Raw genomic sequence first — 25,878 nt, forward strand, 5'->3', positions numbered from 1 at the left:
GGCCTCGACGACCGCTCTCGGGAGGGTCGTCGCCTTCGTCGGTCGCCTCCGGGTTGGCTGCCCCTGAAGCGCGGCTAAGTTGCGGCTTTCCCTTGCGAAATGCGTCTGGTACCAGCGGGTAGGGTTCCCGGGAGAGTCGGGGGAAAGCTCTGCGGCGCTGGCGTCGGTGAACCGGTCCACTGAAATGAGGGAGCCTCTGCGGTGCGGCCTCCCTGCCGAGGGGAATCTGGCTGTTAATCATGTTTGCTTCTGGTACCTTAAAGAGCATCTCGGCTGATTTATGCAGAATTGCTATACATATTATTTTTTTGGCATCTAGGATTATTTGGATGACAGGTTGCACTGTAATCTTTGTGAAACAATGTTGCTGTCTGTAGGAAGAGACATGATGGTGTCCAACCATGCTGCTGCATCTCGCTGTCCTCAGAAACGCAGGTGGTGTGGTACTGTGGTGCTGCTTTGTTCTCAAAAAAATAAATTAAAATAATCATAAAAATAATATTTTAACAATTGCTCCAGTGTATCCTTCTTGTACAGCTGGTGCTTCACTTTTTTTTGTGTAGTTATGAATAATATTTCCATTGAAGGACTTAAGCTATCTCAAGTTCTAAACCTAAGAAGCATCAATATATTACAATATTTGCTATTTTTGTATTTGACAGTTGTGAAAACTTTTCTTTCCCTGAGAAGTCATCTTAAAATCTAAATAACAGACTTTGAAGAGCATTATAGTGCAACTAAGGAAAATGGCAAGGTATTGGAAATTTCTCCTTAGCTGTATATTTAAAGCTTGCTTTTTTCTTTTTCCTCCTGCGAGAGTTAATTTTGTAACTGGGCGGTTTTGCTGAGAGAGAGTTGTGCAGGTACAACTAATGGATGTGGTAGTCTCTACTGAGTTGTAGTGAAGCATTCTTCTTGATACTTATTTCACATATGGAAATACCGGTTGATTCATCAAAGGCAAATGACAGTTGAATTCAAGAAGTCGCAGATGTCTTCAAGGTGACCTGTGTTTTTCTTAAAAAGCTGGTTGCTGGGGAGGTTGCTAGAATTGGAAGGTGGGCTGATTTTAAGGACATGTGTATGTGTAGGCTGCTGCTTCATCTTTCCCTGAAAAACGCAGCACTTTATGTATCACATTTGGAGAAAAGCTTAGAGTTTTAGTGATTGTTGAGTAAATCCAGAGGATTTAAAGTTGTGGTGTGAATAGATGGTGACTGTGTAGCAGGAAGCAGGTTCTTAATGAAACACACTTCATTAAAATGAAATACTGTATAAATCAGCTGTGTTATGTGAGAAGTGATGTTAGTGCAGCTTTCTTACTTTTGGGAAGGTGATTTCTGGAGTCATGAAGGATAGAGAGTGATCTTGAAAGGAGAAGAACTAGAGGTTTCTCCATTTGCAATGGTAGATGACAATGTATTGTTGCCTGATTTGTTTCCTTCTTGATACTTGCATCTAAATCCGGGAACGGTTTCTGCTTTTACCCACTGGCGTTTTAACAAGTTTCTTGTGGTAATGTGGTGTGTCCTAGCAAGAAGGCTGTGGTGCTGTTTTGGGTGCAGTTAAAAGTAAAAGTTAGGACAAAACTATTACTTCTTGCTTAGGTAATAAAGTAGTCTTCTAGGAAGATTAGAAAAAGGAATACATATGCTATAAATGAAGGTGACATAAGGTTTTGGATCTATTTGAAAACTTCTGCTAGGAAGCACAGAAGAGATGATGAACGTTTCGCCGTAAGTGGTGGCTCTGCAGTAGCAGTGTTTACAGCTGAGTTACAGCAATGGCATTTTTCAGTGCAAAGTTAACCTAGGGGATATGTGGGGTGCTTTTAATAGCCTGAGGCTCATGACAACTGGGACACTTGTGCCTCAAGACAGCCGTATGATCCTTAGCTGTGGGCAGGTGATGGGGGCAAAGCTTTATTGCCTTAAACAAATAGTAATATTTAGAGAAGGTTTAGCAAAACTAAGAAAAAAATCTCCTTAAAGGAGAACGGTGCCTCTGTAACTTAGTAGGCCCTTTATCTGTAATTCTGTGAGATACAGAGCTGGCCTTTTGCAGTCTATTTCAGTTATTTCAGTTTCTCTGTCATTCACGGTCAGTTTCCATAGCAAAGGCTGAAAACTTTAGCAAACATTTTTTTCTCTGTACTGTGTCTTCATTGAGATTCTCCTTGAGACCTGGAGTCACTTTCATAAACATTTGCCATAAAGGTATGTGATATTTACAAACTCGCTTCCCAGCACTTTAAGTTACTAGTATGAAAACAGAAGTACTCTTCTCATTGACAAATTTCTTAACCTCCTCAAAGCATCTGTTTAGCTGCTGGAATGCTGAAGTAGGATAGCTAATTTAAAATAAGGCTATCCCAGAAGTTTTTGCTATAATTTTACTTGTTTTCTTGTGGACTAACCTGGAATCATTTTGGTTGTCTATACCTGAGCTGCCCCAGAGAGTTAATTTCTCAGAGTAGTCTTAACTTGAAAACTTTCTGTTTTCAGGCAAGGTTTTGTGTTTTACAAATTACTTTAGTTTAGGCTTGTCTGTGGTCTTCAGGAAGTTCAAAGCATTAAAGAACCTTTTCAAAGTGCCTCCTGGCTATGATATATTACATGCGTTTTGTCAGAGCTTATGATGTGTGTGGGAGGGGTTCTTTATGTTTGTGTGTGAGCATGTGTACATGGTTTTGCACTTTAAGCACTGGGTTTTTTGTTCATTTGCTTTGTTTTTCATCATTGGATGACTGAGAGGATTGAACATCATGGGATGAGAATGGTCAGATATAAGTGATGACAGATCTGGAAAACTTAACCAATGAGTCTGTGGCTAGATTTTAAGGAAGAGGCATGCACTTAAAATTATTGCTTAAAGACTTGGGAAGCTAATCCTTTGGCAATGGAATTAGGGTAAAAATAACATAGAAATGGGATACAGCATTCATAGGGATTGGAAAAAGTAGTCCTATTCCTAAATATGTATGTCATTGCTACACAGGTGAGCATTAATTATTTGGCATAATGAGTACATGGAAAGAACTGTCTTGTGCCAAATGCATGTATAGCTAAAACATAAATGGCACGTGCCTGTTCTTCATATAAGAATATTTGAAGTTAATACTAACAAGTTAACTCATCAAAGCATTTGCAAGTATTTTGCACAATAGATCACACACTTAGAAGTGTCTTGTTTATGAAATTTTAGACCTAAATATTGTGTATCTTTTTGTCTTTCTAGTGATGAAGCAACTATTATCTCAGGGACAAAGCTTGCTAAACAAGTTTTGAAAGAAGTTCAAAGGGATGTAGAGTCATGGATATCCTTGGGAAACAAGCGACCTCACCTCACTGTCATATTGGTAGGAGACAATCCAGCTAGCCATATCTATGTCAGAAACAAGATAAAAGCAGCTGCAGCTGTAGGTATGTCTTATGTGATATAAATGATGCTTTGGCAAGCACGAGATATGGTTCTTTCTTCAAAATTAAGAAAAAAAAGCGAAAGGAAACCACCTTTGTAACTTAATTTATTTTTGCACCGTTTTCATCTTCTCTGATGAACCTAAAGAAAAGAAGTTGCATTGCTATGTGAAGGAAGTAGTTGTAGTGGCACATTAATAATACCCATAAGTTCAATTTTGTGTCTTAAAATGTTATTAGGAAACGATTTGCATCCTTACCGTTAGAAACTGGAAACTAAAGGACAACACTGGGGAAATTTTTAACAGTTAAATGTCTTAACTGTCTCTGAGAGGCTTGGTGAATAAAGATATTCAGAGAGAAATGATGTCAGTTTTTAGTTGGTTCTGCAAGACACTTTGATTATATTTTGAATGTGAAATGTTTGCTGAGGAACTTACCTCCTCAGCACCTGTTAGGTTTTATTTTCCCCTGTATGTTTTATTGTAAGATTGTACTTGACATCTAGAACTACAACATTAAAGAGCAGATGGCAAAACCGGAATTTTTAGCTTGTCCTTCATGGTTATTTAAGACAGTTGTCAAGCATTGGACAGTTTTTTAGACAAAATTGCTAAGCTGTCTGTAGATATATTTCCTGATACTAATGTATGTCTTTTGGTTTTGATTTTTATCAGGCATTTCTAGTGAGATCATACTGAGGCCTAAAGACATTTCTCAGGAAGAACTCTTAGATATGACAGTAAAACTCAACAAGGATTCATCAGTTAGTGGTTTATTAGTTCAGCTACCTCTGCCAGGTAGGTGACATTTTTTGTCCCACACCTCATATACAGTTAACGTGAAAGGAAAAAGTTTGACAATTATAGGTTGCAGGTTTATCTGAGTGACACAAGAAGCTCTTGAAAGGGAACATGCATAATGACATCGAGATGACAATTCCAGGTTTTGCCTTAAACATTTGTTGTGTTTTCTATGCTGTCCCTATTGTTCCAGATGAGCTCTCTCCTAAGGTCCTAAAAACCTCTACTGTATTCTTGTTTATTATTTCCCGTCTCCTAATTTGTAATAAAATCTCACTAAAACATCCCTTGGCAAGATAGTATTTTGGCAGTAATAAAGTGTGTAGCTTTTCATGTAAATCTACATAAGTCAACTTGGTTAAACAACTGTATACTTCCTAATGGAGAGGTACTTAAATGGCTGGAGTGGTAATAAATTGCACATTGGGTTTCCCCTGTCTTTGTGTTTCCCAGTGGTGTCTTTTATCATATGTTTAGATTGTATGTTCCAAAGGGCAGGAGCTGTCTTTATGGCATGTATAGGCATGATTTCTAGCACTAGGTGGAACTGCAGGTATTACTCTTTGTAAGCATCTCTGGTGATGGTGAAGTTGAAGCTTTGTTTCTAGGTAAGCTTTTGATTTCCACTATTGCTCCTAGTCTTGGTCTTCCCTTTCAGACAGCTTTAGCTGCCTTTATTTCACGTCTGCCAAACAGCGAAAATTGGGGTAGATGCTGAGTGTTGGAGAGGAAAAGTTGGATATGCTTTGCTCATATTTGTAATAAACATCAGCGTTCGTAATTTAGAAGTTTTGTGCTTCATGTTACACAAAAGCTAACTGAAATCGGCCACTTGCTGAAGTAAGTTGGCCACGAGGTGGAAGTATAACACAAGTGGCATCTCTGACACCAAGTAATGAACTCGGGAAGCTGATTGAATGCGGTCGGCTTCCTTTGAATGGGTAACTTAACACATTTTCATTTCAGTGTTAAGAACTGACTTGAAAGGTGGAGCACTGACAGCCTGAGGGTGGTAATCTTTCTGTGTGAAGAAAAGAAACAGACTCATTCACTGGACTCCAAATCCACTGCTGTGTTCCCCAGAAATGGGAGGTGCCATGTGTCACTTTCTTGCTTGTGTGGGTTCTCAGTAAAACTGTTAGGTACCACTTACAGAAATGCAATTTTTTATAAGGAAAATGTCAGATCATTGCAGTCTGCTCTTGTGCTGTTTGCCTTCGTTGACACACAGTTCAGCAGTAGACTTAACCCTTGAAACTTAATGATTTTAAACCTGTTCAACATCTGAAAAGAGAAAAAGTCTGAAGATAATTCTAGATGTGTCAGTTCAAATGTCTGATGCTAGTACACCTAAATGTTTTAAGCCCTGAAGAAATCAGTTGAAAATCCAACTCAAGAACTACGGTATGTCTGTCACAGTAATTACAAGAAAACTAATTAGCCTTCCTCTAACCTGTAAAACTTGCTAGTTTGAGACCTGGCTGTTGCTTGCCTTACTAAAAACCTTAGAGTAATTCAATCAATAGGAAATCTTTTTCAGTATTACATTGTCTGCGTAGTAAAGTTAAATGTGCAAGCTATCATGAACTGAAAATGTTCAGAAAGCTCATTCCACAGTAGATGTCAGATACAACTCTGGTTACTGAATTATTTTTTTTCTCCCAAAGAACCTTCAGAAATGGAGGGGCTGAAGGCTTGGTTAACTCCACTTCCAAAATTCTTTTAATCTGCATTGTAATGGAAGGAGACAGAGCCTAGAACTTACGAAGACTTTATCAGTAGAGGCTGCTTATTCCAAAGTTGAGGTTGTTGTGTGGAGTTTTGGGTTTCTTGGAGAAAACCACACGTAGGTGTGGCTTTTGATCAACAGTGGGATAAAAATAGAAGCAGAAAATAGCTTTGTTTGCTTTCACTTCTGGGAGCTGGAGGAACTTAACTTTGAGGATTATCATCATTGCCTGAGGAAAACTTCCTTTCTGTGCACCTTTTGAGTGCGTTACTCCTGATGTGGTAATGGTTTTGTGGAGAGTTTCCTGTATCTTTTTTAAACTGCCTGGAAGATGACTATGAAGTTAGATATTTATTTGAGGTAGAATATGAAAACTTAAAATTTTCCAAGTTGTAAGCAGTGAAGAAGTGTGAGACAAATGAGTACAAACATCATGTCCTTCTGTTGTGAAAGACTGTGCTAGCCTAAGTGTGACCTGCTTTGATGAAACTGACTGTTAAATCATAGCAAGGTCCCAGTACAGCTTCTCAAAATCGTTTCCAGGGAGCTCATTGCTACTGCTGCTGAACAGCTTCCTTGTTTTTCTTGGTCTGTATGGTATGTTTTTGAATCTCTTTTGTGCCTTGTTTTTATTTTCATCAGTCTTCCCTTTTGAAAACCAATCTTTATTTTTCCTATCTCCACATTAGAGGCGCATGTTGTTGATGGTGTCAACGGGAGTTTCGCTGTGTGCCTGTCAGAGTAGCTAGGCAAGCGGTGCCCAGGGTTGTCTTGCAGGTTTGGTTAACAAGTGGAAGGGGCAGTGCAGAAAGGAACTGGGCATGGAGAAGAGCTTGGGATGGCAGCAGGAAAGTTCATCTATATGTCTGTTGAAAGGAGGTTAAGCACTTTCTGTGAGCCTGATACTGTCCTCTTCTGAAATTCAGCACATCAGTTTTGAGTGGAAAAAGAAATCCATGTAAAGCATGATTTCTTTCCCTTTTACATGAACATGTTTATTATCTGCCTCTTTCTGGGAAGCTGAAGATGGATGGAAATTAGGAGGTGTTTGTCAGAGCAATGTTCTGGCATACCCCAGGCACAAAGAAAAACAGGGGTGCCACTTTTTTGTTTGATGAACATCTAACTTGCCTAAGGTTAACAAGTTTTCTTTTGCAAAAATGGTTTAATAGGTTACTCCAAATGTCTTTCTTCTTTGTTTTTGTTTTTATTTCCCAAGTTGAAATAAACAAGGTCATAGTTGCCTTCAATCTGGATTAGGCTATTTTGACTTTTAAGAGATTCTTTCATCGGTGTACTTAACATCTGTATTTCCACAAGCCTTTCTCACTGGGTTTCAGAATGGAACTTCCTCCCTTCAGAAAAGGGAAAATTAAATTGTAAATCATAACAGTCTGGTTTATCGCTAGGTTGGTTTGAGTTTTTTTAATGAAAATTGTGTAACAAGAGATTACCATGCTTTAAGTTTTATAACATGCATGATATCCTTTAATTAGCTCCTTTTAGTGCTGAGGTCACAAAATACCTAGGTAGAGCTAGTTGACTACTAGATTCAAACATCTTATATATGTCTATAAAATATTTTTACTGGGAATGTCTGAAATTCATAATCAACGCTCATTTCCCTTTATTTGGCTTTTGTGAACATCCTGTTGCACACTCTGATTTGGACATGGGGATATGTTGCCTCACTTGCACAGTTCTTTTAGGAATCTAGCTTAGAATGGGCATTGATTATTGTATAAAAGATGCAAAAAAATCATTCTGAGGTGGAGGTAAAGATTGGAGTGTAATCCTGGGAGCAGTTTGGGAAGTTATAAAACAGTGACGCAATGGATTGAAATTGTGACTGAGGTGGGTCTGTACGGGGATGTTTTCTAGAGCTGTTCCTATGATAAGTCTTTAGGTATGCAAGTTTTATACTTGAGTTTGTAACTCTGCAGAGGTAGCAGTAATAATGTACGTGTCTTTTCATAATCAATACTGATGTTTATGCAGTATAAGCTTTAAGCAGTTGCTCACCTGTCCCATATCAGTAGTGCATATGAAAAACGTTAGTTAAAAATAGCTACAAATAAGTTATGTGCAGGTATCGCCATTTATGTCATACTTATTGTTTTGAGCTCATAAGTATCAAATAATTTTATGCATCCTCAGAGTTTTCCAGTGAGGTAGGTTATGTTTTGGTCCTACTGATTAGCGAATTCCTAAAAACAGTTGTCTTCTTGTACAATGGAAAATGAAAGCTAGACCTGCAAAGTTTTTTCAGCTTAGGGTTTCCTTACATTTGTTTAAAACTTAGTTCATGTATCCTTTGTGATCATAGAGATGGGTAATGTGTGCAAGAACCTTTTCTCGTAGGGTTCTTTTTTCTTTTGAGCCACTTGATAATTAACACTTCCATAACGCCTAAGTGGTTCTGCTTAAACATTCATATTTATCGTTACTAAGTCATCATTCTCAGCTGAGTATTATCCTAAATTCAGTCACAAACTGAATAGTTTAATTTTCAAGTAGATGACTTGCCAAGTTGAAGTTGTAACTGCAGCCTTTGAGAGGGGTTGTAATGTATTCATAATGAAAAATAATAATTATCATAGCTAGACCAAACTTGTCTGTTTCTCTGTGTAATGATTCACATAGCATTGAGGACTCCTGAGAAGAACTGTAATTTGAAAGCAATGTGTTTCCTAGATCACATAGATGAGCGAACAGTTTGTAATGCTATCGCACCTGAAAAGGATGTGGATGGATTTCATATTATGAATATTGGGCGTCTGTGTCTCGATCAGCCTTCTGTTATTCCTGCCACTGCTGCTGCCGTCTGGGAAATTATAAAACGAACAGGTCAGTAACTGAACTGTATTGAAATGCTTTTTATCACTGAAGATGAATGGAGGATTCAGTCAGGTGTGAGTTAAAAGGTGTAGGTTATCTTAATGTATTGGGCTGATTGAAGAAAAAACATTTAGAGGATTAATCTAAATAATAAGGAGGTGCCAAGTAGATGAGATGTTTTGCCAGTAGCATAAATATTAATTAAGTGTAGACAGTAGTCTGTATAGATTACTTGGTGAAATACTTCAGTAACATATTTTCTGCATTTTATGATGTTGCAAGGAACTTTCTGTGATACTGTTCACCTCCTGATTATTTATCAAATAGAAGATTTGAATTCAAAAGTACTTGTGGGGGAAGGGGAAAAATTAAGAGCAAGAGTGAGTTGTTAATTTGGTACTAGAAGGGGAAAAATGCATATATATTTGGTAGTTGTCATTTTATAAGTATAATATAGATGTTCTCATTAATAGACATAAGAGCTTCCACTTGCCTTTATGACAAATCAAGTCCTTCCAAAGGATGATTTGGATAACCTGAATGAGTTGCCATTTTGGTTTCTCGAAGGTGAAAGCTGAAAGTTGTTTTGTGGATTCGTTTCTCAAGTTCAGACTTGTGAAATGTCAAGTCACGTTGATGTCAGCAGTCCACAACAGCAAATAGTTGGGGATTGAGAAGAAAGATTTAGTTATATCAAAATATTGGAATGCAAGTTTTTGATAAATTTTTGTTTGTTTGTTTTTTTTCCTGTAAGGAATACAAACATGTGGAAAAAATGTTGTTGTAGCTGGAAGATCTAAGAATGTTGGGATGCCTATTTCAATGCTTTTACATACCGATGGAGAGCACGAAAGGCCTGGAGGTAAGTCTATGAATGTTGTTTTAATGTTTCCATTTGTGGAATCATTAAAATAAAGCTGACGTGAGAATTGAGATAAAAATAGAAAGCTTTTGTCTCTTAAGCAATATTTGCAACAGAGCCAGGAAATAAATTTGCTCATATATTTCCTGATGTATTCTCATAGAGCAAGGCAGTTTCTCTGGATGTTTCTCTGGCTTTCTCTGGTTTTATGTCATCGTTTTGTCCTCCGTTTTAAACAGCTGCTGTTTAAACATGGTTAACAGTGAGCGTTAAGGACAATACCTGACAGTGTGGCCTTAAAGAGCTGTGAAGGTTCATGTGACATTTCTACAAAGTAGTACAGCCTAATCCTTGTGCTTATGTAATGTTAATTTCAAGTTTTTCATACACACACAGATGAACACACACACACATATATAATATATATGACATGTTTCCCGTGTTGTGCTATGTTAACTAAGTGGTGACTATAAAAATATCTGAATGACCATCAAAGCTCTTCAGTGTGAGCTCTGTGATAGTACACGTTGGCCTGGAGGAGTTTTCTGCAGTGCATTTTATATCAACCTGGAAACTGGGGGTTGTGGTGGAAATACTTTTAAGTAATTCTAATTACAGAAGCACACATGTGCTGCTATAGTTGTGCTGTAGAAAGAAAAACAAATATAATTTAAATAGAGTACTGTGCTCTTGCAAATTCATTTTGATGTTAGAAACTGCCAAGGTGGTGTGTGTAAATGAGGTAAACATGGATGTTTAATCCCTGGTGTATTTAATAGGAGTCGAGTGAAATCTATTATTAATGTAATGAAACACTAAAAGCTTCTTACTAATCACAGAGTTGGTTCTTCCATTTAGCCTCTGTGGGAAAGTTGCTATTTGAAACTTCTCTCAGTATTTGGATTGTAATTACCATCAGTGCACAGTTCTGGTCTCATCCCCATTCCCATGAAAACCAGCAGCATTTTTGCCATTTGCAGCAAACACTGGGTTACATGTGTTACTGACAGTGCAGATTGAGCTAGCAATGGCGGTCAAAATAATTTTCGTACAACACAGGGTTATATTGCAAACTACTTGCATGTTTCTCAGGTGGAAGTGAGGAATTGTAGTGACCCGTAATTCTTTCAGCAACTTGTTACAAAACCCGAAGTAGTTGCATGGAAATCTTTTAGCTGTAACTAAATGGTGTCTGGTAGCTTTCAACTTTTGAATCACTTCGATCTGTGGCTCAGGTTTGTTCACTTGCATTCTGTGTTTGCAGTTCTCATTTGGCTGGCTTAGTAGTGTGACTTGTTTTGGGGGCCTGCTCCATGAGTTTGTTCGCCTGTAAACAAATTCTGTTGTGCTTCATGGTCATCTGCCTCTGATTTCTGACATGATACACATCACTTTGCTGGCAGCCCTGTTCACTGGGATTGGCATGTCAAGTGTTCTGTGTGGGCACAGACAGACCTTTGGGTATTCCTTTACTCACAGTGGCGCTGGAATCTTGATGTAGAAAGAGTGAAGTTAACTCTGCTTATTCTGAAGAAATGTATTTCTTTTGAAGATGGTCTTTCTTGTTTTCCAAATGCATTGGAAACACTGGAACTGGGAACATAATAAAAAGAATAGCTGAAGCAGGAAAATCCTTTCCACCTGTATTCTTAGCAGTTAATGGCAGGCCAAGTTTGTGCATTATGAGTGGAGATATCTCAGGATACAAGGTGAGGTAGCTGTGGCAGGTGTGTTAAGTTTCTAGATGAAGTGTGTTTTGAAGTTGAAAATTGCATGTCAGTTTTGCTAATTTTATTTTTTTACCAAACACAGTCTTTCTTCTTAAGCAAATGTTTGGAACAGTTTAAACTTGTTAATACAAATGAAGTGGAAGCTTGTTTTTCTTTCTTTTTTTTTATTCAGAGCGGAGAGGACCAGGCCTGACCTACAGTTAAGTGCTGGAAAAGAACTTTCTCAGGCTATCAGTCAGGATAGGATTTTATCAGCAATTGGACTGATTTGTTTAAATTATTTTAATTGAGAAGTGAAGCGTGTGTGTGTGTGTGTGTGTGTGTGTGTGTGTGATAATATTTTTTTTTCTCTGTTGTTGTCACAGGCTTTAGTTGTTGTTTTTCTACAGATTATAAACAAAACTGAAAAGCTGGGGTCTGTTCTCATCTGTGATGTTTTGTGTGTAGAACCGTCATGTCCTGCAGGTGGCAGTATCTGCTCAGATAGGAAAACTGAACTCTTACAAAACGAGTTGTGTTTTGTGTGGACAGGTCAAGAGACTATCTCTGGTTTAGAAGCGAATGAATTGACTCAGCAGTGTCATGCAGAATCTTAATTGCTAAATATCTTCCTCTGTCTTCTTTCAGCAGAAGTAGCAGTGTAAAAAAATAGTTGTTTCTTTTCTGTTTTGGCATGATCACAAATAAATGGAAAACCTACTCTTTCTGTTTGTAAGCTTCTGGACTGCTGGTCTGAAGGTAGGGGCTTCTTTATTTTGGCTTTTTTTTTAATAGTAGTGAGAGCAATTACTTGATTTTGGGAGTTGACTGCAGACATGTTCCCCACTGAAATCTTGTCAGGAAAATAGCACTGATTTTATGTCTTGGAAGGTGCGAATATTTGAAATTTTGGATTTAATCCACTGAGGCTTTTTTCTCAGCCTCTCAGCTGAGTACAGGATAAGAGGTCAGAAGAATCCAATTGTGCATCAATTTTTGGAAGTAATGATTGTTTTGGGCAAGATATCCTCCTCCTTTTGCTTAAAATAGGGATCAGAAGAGTCCCCTGCAAGCTGAAGGAATTTTGACATGCAGACTTTTTGTTGGATGTTCCAGTCACAAGAAGGGTTACTGCAGAGGTGACAATCAGCTGTCTAAGCTCTTGGAGCACTCAAATTCATGGGAAGTTATAGGAAGTTGATGAGAGACTTCTAACTTGTGACAATTTGCCTTTTTTCATGGAAATGCTGATGCACATCTGTACTTCTCTGTTCTGATTTTCTGAAAATATCATTATCTGCTTCGCTTTGAGGAGATGTTGAGCAGTGTGCAGGCTGAAGGAGAGGTGGTGACTGAAGCAGGAGAAGAGGGATCAAAGATGAGGAGAAGGAGCAGAGAAGTCAGAGCCCAGACAGGTTGAAGATGAGGTGCTTGAGGTGCTTGGGGAAGAGAGTTAATGAGATAAAGGCACAGATTAGATCAGTCAGACACATTCCAGAGGAAGCAGATGTTGTAGTAATGCCTGAGATGGCATAAACTTTTAGTTTCATGCTTTATAATGTGGCTTAGGAGTCTGTGATGAGTGGAAAGTGGAGATGAGGAGCTGTAACACCTGAACACTGTGTGCTACAGATAGTTGACTGAGAGAGTGCTGGGAGGAGTCTCCTTTGATAACTGTTATCTTGGCTGTTTTCTTGGGCGATCCTTGAGGAATCACCACGCTTCCTGTTGGGTGCAGTATGAGACTTCAGTCTGTATTCCCATGGCAATTCGTTTTGTGCATAGTGGTCCCTCCTCAGTATCTCCATCAAACACCACAAGGTTTTTTGTGTCTTCCTAGGAGAGTTTATTTGTAGCCTCTTGCCAAGCGACGTGGGTACATGCAGGAGCAGGCCCCAGCTCTTTTGAGTTTGCCCAGAAGGATGTGGGCTTCTGTTTGTGATAACTTCAAACACATCCTACTCTGGTGTAAAGTAAAGGTTCAGAATTGGGAGATACAAGAGATGGTAGGACACCTGCAAAATTCTGAGCACCTTTCTGTCCATTTTTTTCCTGTTTTTGCATTTGAGCTACGTAAAATGAGGACTTGGAATGCTTTGAATGTCTGGAAAAAATCTGTGCATCCTTCAGTGGTTATGGTGACAAACCTCAGATCCATCCAATTGGAATTTTGTAAATACTGATGCTGCTGTTCATTGTCTTCCTCATGGATGTGCCAAGAATGCCTCTCCTTGATGAAATCTTTTCATGATCCACTCAAGAGAGGGATTTAGCTGTGTGACCCTTGCATGCAGTTATTGGTCGCCAGGGTTTCTAAGCAAAGATCCTTGACCCAGAAGTGTCCTTGTTGTCACAGCTACTAGACATATTCCCTAAGCAGTCAGGCCCTACGAAGAGAAGAGCCTCAGTTGTCATCTCCTGTTGGGCAGATTATCGGCTGTGTTAATTCTTGAGAGAGGCAACGTCAGTAAGAAACAGTGCTACTCACTGAACTTGAATTACCATTTACTCAAAATCTGTCAAAAACACATGGAAAGACTAAACTTTGACTCCAGGGAAATACTGTTATGAAGTTGAGGGAAGACTGTGATCTTCCTTCCGATCTGTACAACAGGATGTCGAGGGAAACACCTGGAGAGCTTCAGGACAGATGAATGACACATGTGGTTGAAGACAGAGGTCTGAACGCAGTGATCTTTTACTGGGAACTTTGTGACAATGAACAACTAAGTCGTATGGTACGCTGTACAAGTGGTGCTTAAGGGAGACAACGGATTCCATGCTGGGTTTGCTCTGTGTAATTCTGCTAAACATAATGAAGCTGATGAAGGAATAAGTTAGTCCACAGTGAATGAGTGAATTCATCCTTTGAGAATTTTCAAGAATAAACTTCTTTAATATGCGTAAAAAGCAAATGTTGTGAGCGTTCTGCCTATGCTGAAATAAATGATGCATCCTAGGACAAATCTAATGATCATCTGTACTGTTGTTAATGTACCAAAGACAGTCATTTGTACCTGAAAGTGAATGCTATACAGACATTTTCTATGTGACAATTAATTGATAATCTACATTTCAGGTGATGCTACAGTGACCATTACTCACAGATACACGCCGAAAGAGCAGCTCAAGATCCATACGCAGCTCGCTGACATTGTAATAGTAGCTGCAGGTAATGCTAGTTGGTGTTGGTACTCTGATCACAACATTTCAAACCTAAAATGTAAACTTTGGTGGCAATACTAGCCATTTAATGTTTTGCCAAATAATCGGTGCTCGTGCTTGCAGAGGGTGTTGCAGCAAGTAGGATTTCTTGTTGTAAGAGGGCGAGTGTTTTGGCTCTTTGTTCTTGCCCTTCACATTTGCAGACTCATAAACTGTTTCTCATCACGTGTGACACCTTTCCCTTAGGGAGACTTCAGAGTGAACTCAAGATTGGGAACCAGTCTGTGCATAGTTTATACAGGTATAATTATGTAAATTAAAACATTCTCTGTGCAGTGCAAAATTCATGAGTCATTTACATTTTGACAGAAGGGTTTCTATAAATCAGCTGGAGTCTGCATTCATAAAACAATGGTGTCATTCCCGTGCTGTTAGAGTTAAGGGCAACTTTGCCAAATTAACTGGTAGTTTTGGTAACATATGTTATTAATGGCTGATTTTTTTTTTCTTTCGCAATTATATAAAGAGGAAGAGAATTGTAATTGCCTAGAGGAAGGGGTCTGAAAGAACAGCATCCATATTCTTAAAGCAATGTAGAGTGAAATACTTGCAGTTTGACAAGTCTAGAACAAAGAAAAAAGCAGAACTCTGCCTCTGAGCAACCTCTGGTTTTTGTTTGCAGGTAGCATAAATAGAAATATAAATTAATTAAAAAAAAAACCAAACCCAAACAATCCAAGTAAATAAAAACCTTGGTAAATTCCTGCGCCCCCTGGCAGCTCAGGATATCCTCCTTCTCTCGCACCATTTTGGAGGGCTAGAAGAGGGTTTTGTCTTTCCTCTTTTATCCTCCCTTCCTTCCTCTTCATCATCCTCAAGACCAAAGTCTCACTTGCTTATTTTCTAGGTGAAGACAGATAGGTGCCTGTCTAAAGCTCATCACTTCCTGTTGAAGTGAGATGTCCTTTGCTTCAGGGCTTAACTGCACCACCTCTTTCTCATGCCAGGTCAGGAACAAGAAACAGCTCAGTTCTCCCACATGTGATTGCTCAACTGTGGGCCTGGCCAGAATTCACACACTGTGACTGAAAAATAATGATGTGTGCGCTAATTGGAAATAAACTAGAAACTTTTTATCCACATTTGCTGCTTCTGATTTATTCATCACTTCTAATTTTTGTGCTGGACACAGTTTGTCATCAGTTGTAGTTGTAGTTATATGGTTCACTAGCAGCTCTGCTGTGTTTGTTCTTCACATTATTTTCCTCGTGTCATTTGTAACAGGAGCATGATACAGCGCTCGTTACACAACACGAGATGTACTTGGAATGATGAAAAAGCTAGGGCTAGATTGTGCAAACAGTGTGCAACCCTGCCCCGGTGGGTGCTCTGGGGAAGATTATACCTCAAAAAAGGTGGAATCCCTCCAAGCTCTCCCTGACCTATTCAGTGGGTGTTGCGAGGAAGGTAATTTCTGCCCTGTCAGGATGTCATAGGCCACTGTGAGAGCTGTGCAAATGGAAGACAGCATTTTGTGTATGTCTGCATATAAGAGCAAGATTTCTGTTCTTGTTGTCCTCTTCCCATATAATGCTTTTAGAAGAGCCATCTGCATTCTGGCTCCAGGCTGGGTGACTTGTTGCAGTGAGTCTGCTCATTCTGATGTGGTACTCTACCTTTGAGGAGTTTTTTGTTCATTTGCATTCATGGCTTTTGTAGCACTTTAACTCAGGTGCCTCTGGTTTTACTCTTGAGTCTGTCTTCATATGTTGTCTTTCTTTCGCCCCCCCCTGCCCTGGGACCCCAATTTTTCCACTTACTTTGACTGTAGCTCATCATGCAGTTTATTCCGCCTCTCTCGTTCCCTCCCAACTCCTTGCATCATAAGTTCCAACAATGCTGCTCTTGTCCAGCCTACCCCTCCCTAAAATCTGCCTCTGCTTCCAGATGGAGCTTCCTAAACTCTTTCAATACCGTGCAGCTTTTGCATTTCTAGCCAAAGCATAACGTTTCCTCCTCAGCACACTCGGCACTTCACATCCCACCTTAGTCTTTCGTATCCTTATCCACTCTCCCTGCCTGTACAGACATCCCACAGAGTGTGATCTTTTTGCCATCAGCCCAGAGCTGTAGTAGAGGAATGAGGGCAGCTTTACCTGTGCTGCTTGCGTACCCACTACAGTATTTCCAGGCAGTGATGGAGGCAGTGGGCAGTCTTGGACTGGTCAACCTGCTGCTGCTGCTGTCTTGGCTTTCCAGTCTGTCTTGAGAGATAAGACTCATTGTCCTGCTAGATTTAGAGAGAAGGTGAGAAGGAGAAGAAACAGGGGTGCCAAATGACAGATTAAATTTGTCTGGCACCGTCCCACGGGCCATGATCTGTGATCCTCTTGTAGAGGAATTGCTGATTTGTCAGACTTATTCAGGTAGTGGTTGGTTAGCTTTCTCAGGAGTTGGCTGTTTTACAGTCCTTGCACCTAAGCTGGGATTAGGTAGGGCTTTGTTTCTCTTTTGTTTAAAATGTGATTCATTGTTTTCTACAAAAATTACCAATGAAAGGTTTTTCCCACATTCAGTCAGTGCATTTTAGGAATAGCTGCTCTAATGCTTATCTCTTCCTACTTGGTATGTAAAGTAGGCTTAAGTAAATAGATCTGCTCGTTTGGTTTGAGGGTTAGTTTATTTGTTGCTATTAAGTATTTGGCCTATTATCAAACCATTTTACAAAGGGTGTAACTGTGCAGCTTCCGTTAATGTGCTTCCATCCCTATCACACGCAGATCGTTTACCCCCATAAGACCGAGGCATTATCCAATTACCAGCCAGCTTGCAACTGATTGCATAAGAGAGAGATGAAGCAGATGCAGCCAGGTGTTATCAGATGCATAGGAAAGAATTTGAAGTCTTTGCTTGTTCAACATTAGAAGCGGCGTTTCAAGCTTGTGTCCTATGGGGGAGTGAGAAATGGAGAGCAAAGAAGGTTCTTGTATTGCCTGTATCTAAATAACTGGCTGTGCTCCAGCACTTTAAATGAAGCCTAAGCTGTCATCCTGCACCCTTGAACAAATTTTGGTACATGTGTTTGCCAGGTGTCAAAGGCTTCATTATCTAAGGAGAACGAGAGACAGAGAGGTGTCTTCTCCGTATCGGTAACATTTGAGTGTAGGAGGTCTTCCCTCTTCTCCTTTGCTATGTATGGAAATGGTAGACAAGCAGGGTGAGAGTGATCTTTTGAAAGCCCATCTAATCCACATTAGTGGACCAGAAGTGACATTTTGTACCTACTAGTTCAGTCTTCTTTTTCAGATTTCCAGTGATAGAGACCACTTCATTCTCTTCTCAGGCTGCTTGCTCCACTGTTTCTCTGTTCTTGTGGTTAAGTTTGTTTCCCTTGCTGCACACATGGCAGGATAGATCAGATTCTCAAGCCATGTTAGCATCTTTTTCCTAGCAGTGGTATTTCATGTAGTTTATGTTCATTATTAAAATAACTGCTAGACATGTCATGCATCTAACAAGTAAAGTATCTGAGAAGTCAGAAAAGCCAAGAGTAGCATGAATCCAGTACAAGTATTAAAAAAGCAAAGATGAAAGAAAATGCGGTGGAAATAGCGTACATGGCTTGCTTCAGAAGTTGACAACGCTTCTGGATCAGCAGACCTCTGACAACACTGACCATTTCTTGTGGCTCGCAGAGCATCTTTTGTCATCCAGCTTTCCTCTGGAAATGCTGCGAGATGGGCTTACTGCCACACACCAGCAAGTACTTCCTTCATTGGCATCATCTTGACTATGTTTGTGACTGCAGGTTTAGCTGAAAATACTGAGTCTAAACAAATAGCAGCTTTTCTTCTCATAATTACAAACTGTATGAAACTGGGAAATAATTGTGTGTGACATATCAAGAAAAATTGAAGTGATAGCATTATCCTCTTTTTTGCGTGTACACAGATTGACATGCACACCCCTTGGTGTAGTTTGAAACCTATGACCTAAGACTACCTGGCCATGTTAATCAAATGTATCTTGGTGATTCCAGGTATCCCAAAGTTGATTACAGCTGATATGGTCAAAGAAGGTGCAGCTGTGATTGACGTAGGCATCAACCATATCCATGATCCTCTTGCAGGAAAGACCAAGTTGGTTGGGGATGTGGACTTTGAAGGTCAGTGAAACACTGCACGAACCTGTTGAATAAGTATATTGAAGTTTGTGGGATTCATTCATGATAAATACTTGGGATAATCAGTGTCTTGAATGTGACAACACTTGCAGGAATTGTTTTAAATGTATTTTCTTAAGTAAGAAAACAGTATGTTCGTATATCTGCTCTTGGTAAAGAAAGGAAGTGTTACATTTAATTACACATATCAGGAACATTGTAAGAGATGCAGATGAGCTCTTACAGCAGCGTGGTGGCAGAAGATGCTTGTCTCCAGGTTTCTTTAATCCTTTGTGAGTCTGTGAAGTGTCTCAAGAGTAAGCAATAAAAACGGTTTATCCTCTTTCACAAGTATAGGGTCTCCTACTGTTCACAGCAAATATTACTATGCCACAGCTTCTCAAGCCTCCTTTTATGCTCTCACTCTGAACTTTTATGTGAAAATGTTAACTTCTGCTTTAGAAGTGTCCTTTATGCTGAGGTTTAATGTGGGTTCATCTTAAGCCCTTGGAAATCTTGGTCCAGACAAGCCTGAGATAAAAATTGCTGTTACATATTGATCTTTTTATGTTTAATGTGTTGCAGAGCAAGTTCACAATGTAACTTGATTGAGTATCTCTGCTCTGGAGGAGCTGGGACTGGAATAGCAGGATTGTTGCAGTTGGGAGTTAAAGCTTATTGGCGGAGTTGAGTGTGGGAAGCTTAGACAGCATTCACCCACATTATTAATGGTTCGCAGCAGTTCCTTATTTTGATAAGTATGAAAATCACCCACAGGTTTTTTTTTTCACGGTTGTTAACATCTTGGCTGGCATAATTTCTCAAAGCTTAATTATATTCAGAATGTTTCTGGCCAGCTCTATATATTTGTAATTACATCACTCCCGTAGTTCCTGCTGCTTTTACTCATCATACGTGATACCTGTCTGTTAAATCACGGAAATTACCCGCACGAGTGTAGCGCAGTGACTGCCTCGGCGTGCATTTAGAGATGTAGAACTGGATGTGTACAGTAGAGGTCCAGGAGAAAAACACTTTAGGAGTACAACTTGAGCATTTTTTGGTTTGTTATCCTGCTTGTACTATCACAAGTATAAGGCTGTATTTTCTGTTTGCAGAACTGAACTAAATCACAGAGAGTTTTCAGGACTTTTTTGTTTGCTTTAGCAGGTTTGGGGTTAAAAAAAAGCTATAACTTTCAGAAACATGAAATTGTATCCTTTTTGTTTGTTTTTCTTTTAGATGTGTGACCTTTTGAAGGCAATATAGGTGTAGATTCAATGGCAAGGCCATGATTCAGAGTTTCAGCAATGCACTGTATGTGTCTCATCATGTCTGCTGTGGGTTGCACTCAAGATTTTACCTGGGGGGAGGGAAGATCCAAAAAAGAGGGAGGATCTTCAACTTGGATTATGCCACTACAGTTGCAAGTAGCATTTCACTGTGCATTGCCAAAGGGAAATTGTTGTTGGTTCATTGGTATCGGTGAAAGTTTCGCTAAATCTGTAACAACAAAAAAAGCCATCCCAGAATATACAGTTCTGAATACTAAAAAGCACAACACCCTTGCCAAGTATTTGATTTGGCAGTTAAGCAGTGGAACAAGCCAGTGTATTCATGTAGCAAATCGTTGCATCCTTTTCCTCTCTTTGATCACTTGATTGAATTTAGATTTAAGCCTAAGCAAAGATTATTTTGCAGGTTAAGACCAAGTACATAACTGGCTGGTGAGGCATACGGCACCTGTTAACATCAGGTGGCCCTCCTAGATCTGTTGTCTCATTGTCCCCTCCTTTAAGTAGAAAAATGTGGTTCTGAGAAGAGCAGAGATTTAACTGGGCAATCAGTAGTTAAACTGGTTTTATAAGAAATAAATGGTAATGGCTGATTTGACCAGGTTATCAGACTGAATGTCTCCTGTAGTGGAAATAAAGTTGATTAGATGGATTGAAACTGTTTGGATTCAGTTGTCATCTCCTAGCAATATTTGGATGCCATCCTCTAATCTCTAGGGTATGTTGGACACTAAGGTTTATTTTTAACTCTTTAACAACAAACGGCTGACATTTAATTTATTTTTTTAATGTTGTTAAATTATATGTAAGAAATGCTTGGAGGAAAAAAATCCTACAATGGGCCAAGAGATTTTGGTGGCTGCTCAAAATCAGTTTTGAAGTCTGGAAATCTGTTCTAAAATCCGCATTTGTTTGAGTAGCATCCACTTCTGCTGTAGACAACAGCTGTGTGCAGTCACCTGCAGCCAGAGACCTTGCCCGTGACAGTGCTTCCCGCAGTGGGCTGAGGATCCACCACCGGCCTGCGCTGCCATACGTGCGTATGCGCTCCCAAGCCAAGGAACTCACTTTGGCATCCTTTAAAGTCCCCTAGATGAGTTGGCGTCCAGGTACCTCTGTGCTTGTTAGGCTTAACCATTTATTTTGGGCAAAAACGCCAGGCTGTGTTGTGGAACACCTTTCAACAGTATTTGTGATTTCCCCCACCCCCAAAAGTCCTCTTTGTTTTGACACTCCAAACTGCGTCCACATCAAAAAAAAGGGGGAATTTCTTTGTCTGGAGTAGCTTTGTGTGCAGTTGCAAGGTATCTAAGAGAACAAGACAGGAAATCACTGTGCACGTAGAGGTCAGCTGCAAAGCGCTGCGGTACCTGATATTGCTTGGGTATCTTGGACTGTGCGTGCATCTCTCCAGATATAACCAGCACAGCACATCCAGTGTGCCCCTATTTATGTGAAGAATTTGCCCAAATAAATGGTCCAGGGAGAGGGCATTTTGTACCTTTTGGGAGTCAGAAGAGGGAGAGTGAAGTGGCAGGGAGGAGGAGAGCTGGTGGCATCCTTAGGTTATTGCCAGCGCCATTTCAGTTCCGTTTCAGTCACAGAAAGGGAGACCCATTTCTATGAACAGGGTAATGCATGTGTGGGTGTTCTTGGCCCTGTTTTATAGGGCTTTTGTTGCCACAGCAGTAATGCTGAGGGAGAGGAGGGCTACAAGAACATGAAATAAAGCAACAACTTACATAAAGTGTTTAACTGGAGCAGCTTTTTTGGGTGGAGCCCCATTTCCAGGAGTGACTGGTAGAGCAGGTCAGTAACACCAGTGCAGTAGCTCACCTTTGGTATGGAGGCACCTCTGTGCTGCTCCTGCCCTGCTGTCTGCCACAGCATTCAGATCTCCTTTGAGCTGTGCACCCAAAACCCACTCAAAGGTTTTCCTCAGCCTGCTGGCCGAGTGTGCTAACATCACCTGTGGGTGCTTCTGGTAGTCATTGACTGGGATTGGCTTCTTCGAAGGCTCCTGGGTGCGTGGTCCTGGAGATTCATAATAAAATGAGGAAGGAGCTTCTGTACTTTAATTGCTGCTGCAGTTTTGGTAGCTCGTGAGAAGGTGAATTTGCTGAATTGTGTCATGCTATTTGAGATACACAAGTCTTCCTGGTGTAGGACAAAAATGCAGAACGATGTCAAGGTGAAGAATGGAGCAGATTGGCATTTTGCTTCTGGATAAACTGGGTGGACCAAAAAGAAATAATCAATTTAATAAAAGCCAGGGGAATGTATCCTGTCCACATCAGCTGCAGGACTAGCAGCTACAAAGTTATCGGGCGAGTTGACAAGTTCATTGAAACTTGTTCATGTAGTTTAAAGGATTTACTCTTACAATCTTTGAACCCAATTTCTTAACGGAATGATGGTCCTGCAGATGCATCTTACCTACATTTTGCGGGTTTCAGAAATGTTCAACGCTTCATGACAGCAGTTGCTTCTGATGGTTGGTTGCTGCCGCTTCATGTTTGTTCTGTTACCTTCCAGCCTGTACGCTTCTCTTCAGATGATTGAATCCTTTCCAAACTATCTGTGTAGCTTATCCAAACAGTGGTCATGAAAATAGAACGTATGTTTTCCAGCTGCTTTGGCTATAGCTTTTGTTAGTTAATTTCTAAGTTGATTTTGAAAACCCGTCATGCATTTTGCAATTAATAAAAGTCCAGTCTGTGTAATCTTGTTCCCATATTACTGCTCCGCTAGTGCAAGAGATAAATGAGAAGGTAAGCGTTAGGCTGTGCCTGCAGGAGGCCAGCTGAGTGCTCGCTGGTGGCACCGAGCTGCTGGATGGCCACGTCCAGGTTCCCCTCTCCAGAGAAGTCTGTCCTGCTGGGGTCTAAGTAGTCTTTGGTATCTTGCATTTCTGCTGCTGCTGCTGCTACAAGGCTACAGCCATAGCCCATCCACCTGTCTGTGCTAATCAGCTGAAGAAGCTGTTGTGCATAATTTTACGCTGGGTTTTTGTGCCTGAGATGCCTCTGTTGCTTGGCTTCTAGAGGGACTGGAGGAGGAAGGATGTATGCACTATGAGAATTGCAGTACTGGGCCACAATTCCTTGGTTTTCTGTGAAATAGCTGCAATAAGAGAAACAATGATAACATAAAAAAAAACCAAGAACCATGAGAAATGAGGTAGATGTTTCCTGGTCAATATCACACAGCACGTAGTGAGAAAACTCCCTGCATGTGTAGAGTAGTAGAATATGGGGTACATAGTGTGATTGCTGAGCACCTGATTCGCCCTTCTGCAGGGATGCAGGGATGCAGTGATCCAGAATAGCTTTACAGGGACTAATAAAGCAGTGTGGAAACAGTGCTTAGGCAGGAATTATTCTGCATCACTTAATGCAGATGCACAAGGCCCAGAACTGCCTTCAGGTTGAGACTTGCCCTTGGTTTGTGTGATTAACCCTGTTAGTGTCTGAAGTCCTTAGCTTTAAAGGAACCTAGGAATGAAGGGCTGCTTCCAAAGCAGTGGATCCTGTTTTTCAAGGAAACAATCTACATTTCATTTCTTCTGAAGAATCAAAGGAAGATTTTAAGGTTCTTCAGAGGCTGCAAAATAGCAGCTCCTCCCCCATAGGTGCTTAATTTGTAGAGCAGCGTTTCCCAGGTTGGCAGAGAAATGCCTGGGAGAACAGCACACATCTCCAGAAAGCAGAGTTAAAGTGAGGGACTAAGTTTTACCATTGCTGAGAAGCAAACCTGCTGAAAGAACCAACACTGAGGTTGGCCGACACTCAGTGGCCGACATGAGATCGGTCGCACTGAATTGCCATCCTGGAACTGTGCTTTGGCCTACTGCACTTCACAGGGAGAGGAAAATCTCTCTACGTTTTGAAGGCCAGGTTATTTTTCTCCCTTTGGTCACTGGCATGCATCTTGGAAAATTGCATTCACCATACCTGTATTTACTCTTACAGGTGGAGACTTATCAGATGGTCATTTCCCCAGCTGAGATACCTGTTGTACATTTAAAAATCCAGATCAGCTTTTGTGAATAAGCTGTCCGAGTGGTTTCATCTTAACTGACACAAACTAAGCTTTCTGCCACACTGACCCCCAGGGATTTCCATAATGACTGAGCACAGGTAGAGAAATTCCCCAGCAACTTGGGAAAACATTGCACTGTGTGTTTACTGCCGAGTTCAGTTACCGACACTGCAGGCAATGAATGCTGTTCGTGACATTCATTAGAAGGCTTCCTTTAGGTAAGGCATGGTGTGGTTGTGGATTGTACCTCTTCATTAGGAAGATAGGAGCAGTGTGAATAATACCACAAAAAGGGGCATCTAACATTGCCATGGAAACAGACTTACTCCAATTTAAAATGCCTAAGATATTTTCTATGTTAATTATTGTGTTTACTTCAGATGTGGGTACCTTTCAATAGTTATGACACGAACCTGGGAATTTGCAGTAACCGTATTAACCGTAAACACCAGTCTCAAACAGTGGGTAGTTCCAAATAGTATAACTAATGAAAAGACAAATTATTTGTGTTTGAGAATATTAAGAATAGCTGTCATAAGAGATCTTAGTTAATTTGTTACAATTTACATGTGAAAAACCCCCCAACGTTGCAATTTGTTTTAACTTTCCAAATATGTTAACAGTTTATCTGGTGGTACCAGTCAACTGAGTAATTAAAACGCTCTCAGTTGTAATTACATCTGTCCTCAGTGAGGCTTAATCTGCTGTGAGGTGAGGTGAGGCGTTCGCCATTAACTTCTGTGCATGGGCCTGCTGGGTCCCTGCGTTGAGCAGTTCAGACTCCATTTAGCCCCCACTAAAATCTAATGAATACACCATCCAAAAAAAATATCCAGCTTCGCAAAGCTTTTTTAAAAGATTTCTTCCTGTAAGACCTTGTTGTTCTCAGCAGTGAAGCACCGCATGCATTCAAGATGAAGCTACTTAAAGCAGAGGCAAGTTCTCTTGTTTGTCCCAAAACCAAGGTCCCTGATTTTCCATCCGTTGATCTCTTCTCATGTCCAGGTATAGATTCTGCTCTGTAGTGACTCCAGTGGAAATGTGCGTGCTTGTGTCAGAATGCACTTGCTCACTTTTCTCCTATGTAGGAGCCTTTTCAAAAACAATGCTTTTAAAAGCAGCATGTGAGTTTCCAAGAAAATATTTGTAAGCAAGTAAAAAGCCCCAAACTAACAAACAGAAACCTCTCACAGTGGCACATGAGGGAAAAAAAGCCCACCTGTGTAGTAACCAGGTTAGTAATATGGCATTTGCACTAACCACTACTAGCAATAACTCCTCGTCACAGTTTGTCACGGGATGAATTCCCAGTCAGTTGCATGCCATTTCTGGCAAGAAACCTGCAATTCCAGCTGACTGCAGTGTGCAGAGTAGATAAGAATATCAAGTCTGGATTTATCGCTACCTTGTATTAATTCCTTGTACAAAGAGGTCAACTTGACAGGTGTTAAATGCTTAAAAAAAATAATCGTACATGTTTATCTCCTAGCAGAAGCATTCCAAGAATGTCCCAGCCTTGGACAGTCTTGTGGTTCATGGTTGGAGCTAATTCAGCTCTAAGAATTTCCTCTCTGTGTGAGACTTCAGTAAGATCTGTGCCTCCAAATCCAAGTTTAGTACAGGCACCCTAGTAATACTGGTTTAAAAAAAATAAATCTTCTCTGGAGCAGATTTACTTTATAAATACTTCTCCGAGTATTTATGGCTGAAGTTGCAATGGGAATTTTGCTACTGGAATCTGCTTTTTCTTGAAGACAGTTCTCGTTTTTGTTGTCCCTCTGCGGTTTTCTTAAGTTGCCTTTTTCTGATCATAAAATGTTGTTGTTGGAAGCTGCAAGCCTGAGTCAGGGAAAGA

The 25,878-nt window shown here is 40.2% G+C and overlaps 1 protein-coding gene across 1 annotated transcript in view; it reads left to right on the plus strand.

Moving 5' to 3' along the window:
• Nucleotides 1–3,237: 3,237 nt before the first annotated feature.
• Nucleotides 3,238–25,878, plus strand: part of MTHFD2L (methylenetetrahydrofolate dehydrogenase (NADP+ dependent) 2-like) — a gene marked incomplete at its 5' end in the record, with an annotated part of 23,109 nt that continues 468 nt past the window's right edge. Inside the window, 6 exons of the mRNA XM_010193790.1 lie at nt 3,238–3,422; nt 4,097–4,219; nt 8,646–8,798; nt 9,544–9,651; nt 14,440–14,532; nt 18,565–18,690. Coding sequence (XP_010192092.1) covers nt 3,238–3,422; nt 4,097–4,219; nt 8,646–8,798; nt 9,544–9,651; nt 14,440–14,532; nt 18,565–18,690 — 788 coding nt within the window. The remainder of the gene's footprint in view (nt 3,423–4,096; nt 4,220–8,645; nt 8,799–9,543; nt 9,652–14,439; nt 14,533–18,564; nt 18,691–25,878) is intronic.

Source organism: Mesitornis unicolor, unplaced genomic scaffold, assembly GCF_000695765.1.
Source record: "Mesitornis unicolor isolate BGI_N332 unplaced genomic scaffold, ASM69576v1 scaffold5381, whole genome shotgun sequence".
NCBI lineage: Eukaryota > Metazoa > Chordata > Aves > Mesitornithiformes > Mesitornithidae > Mesitornis > Mesitornis unicolor.